At 42.9% G+C, this 12,486-nt stretch overlaps 1 protein-coding gene across 1 annotated transcript in view; it reads left to right on the top strand.

Annotated features, from left to right (window-relative positions):
• Positions 1 to 6,660: 6,660 nt before the first annotated feature.
• LOC128303705 (lachesin) overlaps positions 6,661 to 12,486 on the top strand; it is an 80,495-nt gene continuing 74,669 nt past the window's right edge. The window contains exon 1 of the mRNA XM_053040753.1: positions 6,661 to 6,738. Within this exon, the coding sequence (XP_052896713.1) occupies positions 6,669 to 6,738 (70 nt within the window). The 5' untranslated portion in view covers positions 6,661 to 6,668. The remainder of the gene's footprint in view (positions 6,739 to 12,486) is intronic.

Below are 12,486 nucleotides of genomic sequence, written 5' to 3' on the forward strand. Positions count from 1 at the left end.
GGCCTTATTTTTTGCTGCAACTGCTTTCTAGTTGCTGTTGCTTTGGTACGTAACAGTGGCTGTTGCCCGATTCCATTCGCAGTCGCCCAGTTCGCATCCTGGACGGGCACCGGCGTTTCCGGCGAGAGTGTTATTGTGCTTGGCGTTTCCGTTTCATTTGGCCAGCCGGGGCCGAAAGCGAAACGGCAGACAGCATCATTATTTTCATCACCATCATCATAACGCTCATCATCGCCAGTGTGTTGGTGGCGGAAAGCGGTTGATGGCGATCTTTTTTTTCCAGTCCCCTACACTACACACGCTGTTGGCCATCTTTCCCGTTCGGACCGTTCGGCACTAAAAGATAATAAACACAAATATGATAAGCGTTTAACGAAGTTACACTCACCCAGGGCTGGGCGCGGCAGTGGAGAAGCACGCAGCAGGCATGGCGCAGGGAGGAGGAAATTGAGTGGGTAATTTCGAAACGGGTGCTTCCGGCGTATTTTTGGTCGATTTTTCTTCCCGCTTCTGGCGGCCACCCGGGCGCTTCTGCCCTTGATGTTGTCGATTTATTTCACTTTGTTTTTAGAGCGCGCGGTGCGTCCGGTGCTCGGGACGCCGAAAAGGGATGAAGCAGAATCCACCGTCGGGTCCATTGCGGCAGCTTGACATTTCGTGGCGGTAGCGGTGTCCCTGGAGGCCGTGAGCAATCCATTTTCATTTCTTCCCCAAAAACCCGTGGTCGGCAGCCAAAGGTGGACGGTTTCAAGGAGCGCGCTGGCACCGGGGTTCACTTACGTTAGCGCCAAGATCCGGGGGCGCAGGCTGCGATTGACGAACGATGGCTATTCATATTCCTTGAATGAACTCACTGCAGGGTGGGTTTCTGGTTGGATGGACGATTTTTGGGGGCGCTTGGCTGCTAGGAGCCGGATGTAAGCAAGGGGCCGGTGCGTGCAGGTCGAAGGAAGAACATTTTTATGTTGTTTGGTAAATATTCAGCAGAGAAGAATGATGGAATGAAATTTTACCGAGTTTTGTTGTAGCTGTTCGTGTAAAATGAATTACTTTTGTGGTGGGTGAAGTTTACTATGTTTCAACAGTGGTTAAAGAAACATTGAAGAAACATAACATATTCACTGTTAAATCGGCGAATTTCTATAATATTCTCATTCAAAAATTGATTTTAAGGTAAAAACTTCTTCATGTAAGTTCTGATACTGCAATATTCGACGTAGTTATGCTTTTGAAACATTCACTTAACATGAGCTCTTGGGGGAATATTTAATGTATATTTGTGTATATGTAATGTATATTTTATTTTATTATTTTATTTTTATTTAATTGAGGAATTTAATTTAGAATAATTTCTTTAGGTTTCCTAGTTAATTTTAGTTTTTAGAATTTTTCTTCAGGAATAGAAGAAAATTATTTGCAAGCAATTCAAACTGAAAAATTAATAGAAATATAAAGATATTACTTTGAAATGAAAGGAAAAAAGAAGTATAAGACAACAAAATGTGTTTTAAACAATTCCTAGAAATGAAATTTAAAAAAGTCTCTTGGAAGCATTTATACTTAAGATTTTCATGTTAAAAGTCAAAGTAATCTCACTGCGTTGTAAAGCATGAGGCCTTTCAGTTCCGGGTTTTAGTTCGTTTCGAACGTGTTGAGCTGCCGAAAATGTGTTTCGCACATGTGTGTACACAATCGCCTTCCCGATTAGGGATTGTTCCGGTTTGGCTCCCCGCCTGCTAGAAGCAAATGTGACAAAAAGGTCGTCGTTGGACGGTTGGTGAAATGTTAGATTTTTTCCTGTTATTTTCCGCCCATTCTGTTAAACTTCTTGTCAGCTGGGGGATTTCCGATCGGTACGGCCGGTTTTTAGGGGGGGCAGAAGTTGGAAGAAAAATATACGTTTCATGGATGATTGCGGGAGCAATGGGTCGGAGATTGTTTCGGCTCGAGTCCGGGCGTCCCACTGGCGTCAGTGAGTGGTTGAGTGGGTGGGCACGTTTGGTTGAAACAAATCCTAGAATTCGTCCAAGGCTTTCCCCATTTTTATAGCTTTCATTCGAACGTACTTGTTTAAGGGGTTTGGGAGAGAGAGATTCCAGGCGGAGTGGAAAACGCTCAACTTGAATCCAAAAATATATGCTTCTGCCGTCGACGGTTCCGTTGGCCCAACGTACATTTTTTTGAGGGGGAGCATCCAGTGACCTCAAATCAACCCAAACAAAGCACAAAAAAAGCATTCCACAGCTCCACCAATGGTTTCGGAAACGGATCTCATCGCTTTACTTTTGTTTTCCATTCAGCAACGGTCTATCAATTGGCTTTGGCACCGTGCGAACAAAGGAATGGGGTGGCTGTGGACAGTTTCTCAATCTTGTTACAGACGCAACCGAGCTGGAACGATTTCCGTTCGAAGATTTCGAAACCGAAAAGAAAGTTTGTTTGACTCCGGCCTGGCCCTTGAGAGAAACCTCGCACCAAAGCGCCGTGCCCCGGTGAGGGGAGTTATCTCCTCGTCCCGCTGGACGTGCCCGGCTTATCCGGTGAGAAGTTTGGAAAATTGGCTAAACGCTAGGAAATTGGAGCGGGTCTAGTGTCCCACAAGGATGCACCAACACAGCGTCCCCTTCGTTGCGTGGCACCCTGGTTGAACTTTTTCCGACATAGTTTGTGAGAATGGACGGACATGTCGTAAATTTTGCGTTTAAGGTATCTTAACGATTTGATTACAGAAACTTTTGGGATGGTTGAAAGGGCAACGCGGGTAAAAGCGGGGAAGAAACCAAAAGCTACCCCCGCTAGGGTTTTGTGGTCCGGTTTGTGGAAGGAAATATCGAGTTCGTGTAGATATTGTGATGATATTGGGAAATCGGACACCACCGATAGGAATGCTGTGCTGAGAGGATACGAATGTGGATTGGAATTTGCCGAACAAAAATGTGCAATCAACAGAGAAAAGGTAAACTTTGCAAGTTGTTTGAATGCAAATGGAACGTTAGATTGGATTAATTGCTTGCCTGATAGTTGTCAATAAATATGCCGCAGGATATTCACTGTTCGTTGCATATTTTGAAAAGGAAAATAAATTGAGACAGTTCCTGCAGGACGAAACTTTTAACGTTTGCAGCAATGGAAGGTATGAAATTGGAGCAGATTTTAATGCAATACAGTCTTTTTTTCTTGGGTGAATAAACCACCATTAACGAGACAGTTTTCCATTTGATAATTTGCAAAGATTTGTCACCGAACGAAAAGGAATCACGAAAGTTCCAAAATAAATGATAATGTTGATGACGCATTGCCAGCATCGTCTCCTGGCCGGACCGTTGCCGGGCGCTATGTTTGCCCCAGTGAGATGTTAAGTACACATCGGTCTGCAAAATACCTCTCTGCAAGCCTTTTGATACGATGTTAATGAGACTTTGAAAACCGAAATCCGGAACGATTTTGTAGGCTGCCGTCAATGCCCGAGAACCGAGCGACCGGCACAAAAAAGGGGGAGATAGGCATTTTCCCATTTGGTCCAATGCGGGAAAGAAGCTTTTTGCAGCAAACCCCAGGGAAAGGATGGGACAACGGCGCGGGAAAGGCAGCATTTGTTTCTTTGTTGTCCCAAGCGAACGGACGCTCTGGTTGTGCTTTCTTTGCTTTGCCGAGAGCTCTTTTCGGGGTGGCTTTTGCCAGTGGGGGTGAAGATAAAATAATTTTCGGTTTCACTTGATGACAAGTGAGAAAATGTTTTGGGCATGTCGTCTAAGTGAAAGAACCCCTTTTTCCCCTCGAGTCTAGGTAGCGCGTGGAACGGTGCCCGGAGAGTGGACAAAAACTAAAAGAGGGAAAATTTAGTACAATGTGTACTGGTGGGGGGGGATGAGTGTCCATGCTCTCGTACCGGCAAAAAACCGGGCTCCCTCAGGAAGGGCGTAAAACGCAAATAAGGGTTAAGTAAGGATGTTTTAAGGTTGCCGGACGCTTTGCTTTGGGAGCCTTGGGAGTAAATATTTGCTGCGGCCTGTTAGCTTGTGCGACCTCATTCGAAGTGCTTCCGTGGATCGTTGTGTAATTAAAATCGGCGACGCCGGCGAGGTGTGGAGAGTTCTTGCCTCTTATTGAGATTGTTTGTTTCCGAGTGGTTTTTACCGAGTGGTGAGAGAACAACGGAGGGAATTCGTTTGGCAAATGTTGCGCCCGAAAATCAATAGTGGAATGACTGCTGCAGAGGAATTTAGATTTGGGTCAAATAGTGCGGGAGGAAACTATAATTGCAGATGGTTGGTTGAGATTTTTTAATGTTTTTGATTATAGGATAACAGGGTAACAGTGGTTTGGAAGATTTTTAGGTTGTTGGAATTCGAATATCCTCGAATATCTTCGAATTCGATTCTTTCTTGGAACACTTTATCCAAATGTTCATAACAAGAGCTCCACAAAATCTGCAACTGGATGAAGCTGAACATATATTAAATATTCACACCAATAATATACGACCAGTATCTCAGTACATTTGAATGAAAAATCATTACAATAATAATACTATAACCTTAAGTTCTCTATTTTCTAATTCTTCATATAAATTAGGCTTTTTAGCCAAACATCGGCTGAAGCAAACGATCTCGAATTTCACAAAAAAAGCGTGGCATACAAATAAATTTTGTTTTTGTTCTCTTATCATTCCAGATTCAGCATGTTTCCAGCAACTTCGTGATAAAAAAGAAACAAGCTGTGTGGTGTAACGAAAGTAGTAACAGTGCGATAAAATGCTAATGCTTTACACCGCGATGAAAGCAAACGCTGTAAACAGATTGTACTGGCTCCAAGTGAAACTCCCTTCGGGCAGTACAGAACAAAACCCCGGAAAAAAAATACAAGGAAGATAAATTGTACGGACGGGAAAATCCGATCCTCTTTCTCGCTCAGAACACTATTGTGAGCTCTCCGTGAAACTACTAGCGCATGGCCACCGCTTTCCTCTGATGGAATAATAATTTTCTTCTCTGCAGCAGGCTTAGCGCAATCCGCACCAGCCTGCTGGTGAGATAGAAAACTAGAAGCTTACGTTACTCATTTGTAAAAAAAAATCTCTATCTTTATTTTAAAGGTTAAAAGAAGTAAACAAACAACAAAAAAACACACAATCATAACAATATTCATGGCAGAATGTGGATGGTGCTAGAAAAAAGTGTACGAAAGTGAATGAAGCAAACGGGAAAAAATCTGTTAGACGCGGCACAGGCAAGTGGAACCGTTTCCGGGCTTTTCTTCTGCCTGCTAAAATTAAAACCCCGCTAGCTGCTGGCTGGAAGAAAAAAGAAAATCGGGCCCAAACAAAAAAAAAATCCGCCTGGCTCTTAGTGCTCAAAAAAAAAAGAAAGGTAAAAATCATCCAACTGATGCGCCGAACGGCACCGAAGAACAGAACACAAAGAAAGTCATCCACTGTCGTGCAGTCGCCGCACACCGGGCAGCCGGGAAAGTTAAAATCTAGTCACAGTGAAAAACAATGGTGCCAATGCACGGCCCATACAGTGAAGGCCAGCGTGGCCCATCGGTATGGGACGAGCGGGCCGGAAAAGGGTGGCAGCGTAAATCCGACAGCACCCGCAAAGGGTTGCAAAACGTCATCTGAAGTTCGGTTGTCGGCAAAGCAAAACAAAACCAAAGCAACCCACCCTTTTTCACACAGCAACGCAGCACACACACACATACACACTAACAGAAAAAAAATTAAGGAAGCAAAGTCGACACTGTTTGTTAGTGTTTTTAGTGATTATTTCCCATCCGATTGCCTCGCCGTTGGTCACTGGCGGACGAAAATCGTTACGCTACGCTTTCCCTACGCCACCTTCTGGCAGTGGCGTTGCAACCCGCTTTAAGTGTGGCAGGCAGGCTTAAAAGTTGTTCCTCTTACTCGCTCAAGTGCAACTGTGCTGGATGGTGTGTAGTTGTGTGCGTGCGCGTAATCGGAGTGAAGGAAAAAATAGTGTTAGAGGGAAAGAAAAATAGAGTTTCCCTCCCAGCAAAGTGCTAGAAGGTGTGTGTTGTGAGTGAGAAGGAAGTGTTTGTGTGTGTTTGTGTGGAGCTTTAGAATTTTCCCGATTCCGTCAGTGGTATTACCGCGCGGTATTATTGCACTTGTTTTTTTATTTTTCGTGTGCAAAAAGTTTTTTTCCTCCCGGTGTGATTGTACCTTTAGTTTGGGCAGTATTTGCATTCTCTCGGTCCCGATTTTCTCGGTCGCGCGTCGTCATCTCGGGTGCCTTTTGCCCGGTAAAGACCGGGTAGAATTATTCGTGGTTTTGAGTTCGTTGTTTTTTGTTTGTTTGGCGCCTTCCATTACCCATCAGTGACTCCGTTTGGGTGTTCCGCGTGTGTGTATGTGTGTGTTAGTTTTTTGTTGTATTTTCTCTTTCGACCCGATTATTTGCATTCCTTCCATACGTCGTGAGCGGAAGGTCAGCCCGCGGCCACACGGTATATACACGGTGGATGAAATTGTGCGGCGTGTGACATTTTTCGGCGAACACACACGAAAAATTTGAGCCACATTTTACGACTATCATCATCACCCACCGGTACGCTGGAAAGCTGAAGAGAAATTTTCGGTGGCCAAACGCGAAACAAAAAAAAACAAACTATCGTTCGTACACGAAAAAACGAAGGGCAAAAGCATCATGGAGATTATTAAAATAACAGTTTGGCTGCTGTGGTCCGTCGCATCGAGCGTGCTAGGATTAGCGAAAGGTGAGTGTTTGAGCAAGGTTTTCCATATTGTTTTTCTCGACAGTTTAGGGAGGTTTTTTTTTCGTTATGCCCTTCATACGAACACGGAAGACTTCTTGGTATTATACGGGATGAACTATGTAGGGTTTCCGCTGTTTTTTGCTCGAATTTTATAGCCAGATGCTAGAAATCTTGCCACGGTGCTCATTTACCGAGAGTTTTCTGCAACTATCCGCAGCATCGAGTGGGTCAGCTTATGTTATGTTTGACAATGGGGGAAAATGTGCAAAAATGTTGTTTCTGTACCTTTTTGCCTCGAACAGTGGGAAATAAAAATCTGATGTTTTAATTGCTTCAGCATTTTCACGTACGTGCATGTTTCTAGGGCTAGCCAGGACTTTGGCGAGTAGTAGTTGTTTTAATGGATATTCTAGTTATGGCGGTTGATTTAAAAGTCGCAATGAGTTTTTATCTTTCAGCAAGCAGGATTATTGCAGAAACGCGAGGGTTTTAAACTACTAGAAGCGTGCAAGCAATAAAAGTGGAGTTAAAGTTTATATTATTTTGGAATAAAACAACATTGAAAAAATGTCTGCTAGACACTTGGTTTATTTGTTACTTTGGTACTGTCTGTGGCTTTAGATCGTAGTTTCTAATTTAGATTAATTTCTAATTCACAAAAAGTGGATAGATAGATCTATTGAAGGGTGAATTACAAGGTTTACAAAAAAAAACATTAAAAAATAATTTATTTACAGTATATGCTAAAAATGTTAAATAATATAGTTTACGACGAAATAAAGTATGAGAGTTATTTAACTTAAGCTTGTGTTACTAAAAACATGTAATAGGAAGGTATTTGGAAAAGGAAGTTGTAAGCTGTTAATTACCCTAGAACATTGTGCCAGGAGCAATACCTGTCAGTATGTATTCTTATTGCTATTGTGGTTTTGGAACGAATCCTGGATTAGATCCCTTTCATGAGATGGCTCTGCGGCTATCTTTACCCCTGGAAGTCTGTCAGTCATAAACCGACGAGAGGGTTTTTGATTGTGATGGTAGTTTGAGTTACAAAACCCCAAACCTGGACAGCCGCTCTCAGGCATAGATTTGTTGTCGAAACAGAGCTTATATTCTGGTGATTATTAGTGTTGTTGAGAGTCTAAAATAATCCTAATAAACGATGTTCCGATACACCACTAGTTATGCTATGGCGTAGACGAGAATGGCCAGATGTATTCGGAAGAGAAATTATCGTATGGCGCTAGAGCCCAACCCACTTACATTGCTAAAACGTCATACTCTAACTTCATGCTACAAAATTTAATGCAACATGAACATGATATGCAACTGTAGAATTAAAAAAAGTTTTTGACTTTGAAAATCAATTTGTGTACAGTACATTGTACAAACGATCTTCGATTAGTAATATTTTTCTTTTCAATCTGTTTTTCTTGTGTGCAGTCATTAAAACCATTATGGCTAACTTTTGCGTTGCTAGCAAATGTGCCCGAAATCATCAACCTTGCAATCGACAAAACTTTGCCACAGATCGATCATCTTTGCTTAATGTGCACAATTTTACGCTCAATTAGGCACGATTGCCATTCGTTTCGAGAGTTTGGGCGCACTCTGTTTGCACTCTGGGTGGATAGGGAGAAAAATATACCAGCAAAAAAGGAACTGCGAGCGGCATACGTTAAGCTAGACGACAGAAGTTTCAATACATAATCTCCGCAGTAGGATGTCATGTGCGGAAATCGAAATATCCGTCAACAGCGCCAAATCGATAGCAAGCAAAACCAATAACGTTTACTATTTATTTTCTTCGGTTCGTGTGACTTTATTCTGTACCGCCTGTATGTATCATTTCCCATATTTATATGCATCGTTGATATTAAGTTCGACAGAAGTTTTATAAAGTGGAATGCTTCCTCCCAAGTAATTGAATGCATTTCCAGTAGCAAACATCTATGCGAATGTTCTGCTGATGCTTGTAAAAAAGGAAGCAAACCTTCCGTTCTACGTTGAACTGTTTCGTCGATAACATCTGCCTGTGTAATAGCAAATCCTTTACGGTTTCCTATCGACCATGCTTACAGATTCACATTAAAGAGTTATTATTATTAGCTTTATTATTATTGCTTTATTCGGCTACTGCACTCGAAACAGCTGGTGTTTCGAATTGCTGCACCAAGACAAAGCTTAAAAAAGGGGTCCGAAACTCAATCCTTCATCAATTTGGATGCTGCAGCACAATGTTTCATTGCACCTAGGAACGGCGCATCCTCGGTTGGCCGAGAATTGTCTGCACGCCGTGGTTAGGATGTTCTTGATTCTTTCCCCTCCGTTACCGTGGCTCGGGATGAAAGCTGGTTAAATTCCTCCAAAAAGCAGTAGCACCACCTATTCACCACCACATACCAATACGAGTGCTGCAGCGATTCGGGAATGAAAACTGGCTGAAGGATTCACCGGGATGCCTTCGAGTCTCGCTTTCATTGAACAGATTTCCCTTTTTCCTTCCGGCAAAACGCAATGGGATGGTGTGGTTTCTGTTTTGGTGCCTCCAACCTTGAGCACATGCAACCATTTCGTGTATGGCGAATGCCACTGTTGAATCGTTCTACTATACGGACGGAGAAAGGACAACGCTGAACATGAATAGCAAACACAACCATTCTCGAAAGGTAGAATGTTTTTTTTTTTTTTGGTGGAAAGCAGTGCACAACTGCACGTCTGGTGCGTAGGAAAGAGACACAACGACACATTTATTTCCTCGATTTGAAAATTCCCACCCCGGAAGGCGTTGGGCCGTTGGAAATGCTGCTTTCTTCACTTGCAGCTGGGTGAAGGTGTGCTGGGTGCAGCAAAAGCAACCGGAATGCCCACAATTTGTCGGCTGCGGTCGACATTATCAAAACATGACAGTTATGTAGTGATTCGTTCCAAATTTCTGCACGCCAAACGCGCGGTGGTTCAGCGGGAAAATGCACTTCGTGTGTGTGTGTCTGTGTGTGTTTTTCTTTCCTTGCTTTTGCTGTTGTTGGCTCCACTCGTTCACTGCACACAAGGGGTTGTAGCGTTTGCTATAACGAGCTGTTTGCAAAACGGCAACCATCATGGCCGTGGGTTGGTTTTATTTTAGCAACGATTTCGATTGAATCGCTGCCCATTGAGAGCGGGATGGGGAAGGTTTTTTTTTCGTTTTCTACATTAAATTGGTTATAAATGCTTATTTTTATGGGAATAGTGGTCAGCTTTAATATGTTTTTTTTATTTAATTCGAAATTCAACCCGATGCAGTAATTTTTTATAGATTTTTTTGAGGATTTTGTAAAATAAATGGAATGGTCGTTGAAGCTCCATGGCAACTACGAAAAGATCGACGAACCTTAGTCCATATTCTCTTTGATTATTCTCACTGTTGTTAGAAGGTATAATACCCTGATAAATCCTGTTAATTTGTTAAGCTAATTTGAAAGGAGTTCTAATTCTTCTAACATTGCTTTTTAATCCCACTCAATCCTCACATATCCAAATAACTATTCATAAGTAAAGTGAAGCGTAAACTTAATATAAATATTGATAAAATAACAAAATAAAAAAATAACAATGTATCGATAAAATTAGGTTAAAAGTTTCATTAGTTATAATTAGTTGCTCCTTGGACGATATTGTAAACTTTTATCTAACTGAAATCCTGTTCTGTGTTCTGCGTTTTTTGGAGCTTTAATACTACTACTACTCTGAAGATTATGAATATGAGCCTCATTTGATGGTTATTGGTCTAATTTTAGAATTGGATATTGATATACCGCTTTATTACTCTATAATATTGCAATTTGAAGACTTGTAAATAGAATTCGGATTGCAAAAAAAAACTTGAGTATTCATCTTATCGAAATCTTTTGTTTACAAATCATTTGGGAAGAATGTCGATTTCAGTGTATGCACCGCACAAGTGTATTGAAAAAGCTAACAATAAGCATAAAATTGTACAAACCTAATAAACAATTTACTGCTTTAGTTGTTTTAACATCTGGAGTTGAATTGAATTATCTACTTGGATGGCTGCATCGAACCGCTCTTGTGAGCTTTGATCCATAATTTGGTTTAAAAGGCAAAGCAACACCTCTCTGCTCGTTATCGTAATATTTAATATACCCTAGCTTAGAGCTTTCCACACAAACCCACACAACACACAGCGAGGGTTATTAGATTCTGCATATAAAGCGAACCTAAATGAAACCTCAAAATGTGAGGCATTTTCCAATTTCGGTGCACATTCAAAATTCAAACGCGCCTTTCCTTAAGGAGCGTAAAAGTAAAGCGCACCCCCTAGCGCAGGGTAGGAAATTAACACCTAACACCCGACGCAACAGCATGGCAGCATGCGTGCCACCAAGTACCTTTTCAATTATTCCGCATCAATACTGTGCGCCGCGCACTAACTCACATGTCGAAATGATAAAATATAAAATTTCCCTATGCGCCCCACGGTTCACCGATTGGCACATCATTCCTGTGTTGCGTGTTGCATTGGTGGGCCGGCGGAAAAGGGGGCGGCTTTTGGGTAATGACGCCATTACTGTGACGCGCATACGTGCGCAAGTTGAAAATCACGGGACCCTCCGTGTGCCGGTTTGCCGGCGTTGATCCGTAAGCGTGCCAGAAAGCGTTAATTTGCGGCACGTTTCTGCGCCTCGTCGGCGTACCGATTGGTACGCGTGGCACGCGCTCACAAGTACCGGGTGCCGGAAACATACCACCGGTGGAAAATCGCATTCCCACGGAACAAGGCGTGGCGGAGCATTTGTACAGCGCGCGCTTTTTTTTTGTCTTGTACGTCGAAATGTTCCCCTAGCGCTTGGTGGCACATTCATGCCTGGGGTTTGGTGTTGATAAGACGAAAGGCGAGAAAGTCGCGGCCCGGGTTTTCCCGTTTTGTACCATGTGTCTTTCACCTTCGCGAAGGAACACGGGCCTGGATGGAACAATTCTTTGAAATTACTTCATTTCCCGGTATGCAGCAGCGCGCTCATAAAATACCATTAATATGTAATGAAGTGAATCATTCATAATTTACCTCTATCTCATGGCTGCTCGTGGCAAACTTCTCTTAACTGCACCTGCAACTTCACGCTCCCCGGCCGTCCAGGTGTATTCCTGCTTCGGATAGAGCTTCGGTGTGGGCTCAGCAAATGCTGATAAGCAAAAGAGGGAGGGTAAAGTTCGCACCTAGCACGCATCTCGCACAAAACGATGCCGAGGTTCCGGGATTCACACCGAGTCGAGGAGACGTAAATACGACGCAAAGTTGACGACGCTCGGAACCGAAAATTGTATTTATTTAAACCAAAAGGAATAGCAAGTCAAAAAGCTTGTACTGCTGTAGTGCTGAAAAAAACATTTTTCTCTACCTTTCATGCACTTGCTTTACACCGCGAGACATCACTTTTTATCACCTGCCCCGTGCTAGGGTGAAAAATCGAACTGTTGTTTTTTTTCTCCCACTGCCACTGCCATTCACACATCCCGCTGCCTGCCCAATGGGTACCGGGGCAAAAGTTCGGAAATGATGTTATTTTTTAAGGTTGGCCCCAACGGTTTTAGCTGGCACATCCCAGACACGGCAATAAAAAGGCAACCACCCATCACCGTAACACCTTCACCTCCGCGGTGCTGGAAGCGGCACGCGGTTTTATGACTCGATTTCCATCACCGCTGAAGCATCCGCGGTGCTTCGAGGAGGCTTCGTAAAATGGC

Source organism: Anopheles moucheti, chromosome 3, assembly GCF_943734755.1.
Source record: "Anopheles moucheti chromosome 3, idAnoMoucSN_F20_07, whole genome shotgun sequence".
NCBI lineage: Eukaryota > Metazoa > Arthropoda > Insecta > Diptera > Culicidae > Anopheles > Anopheles moucheti.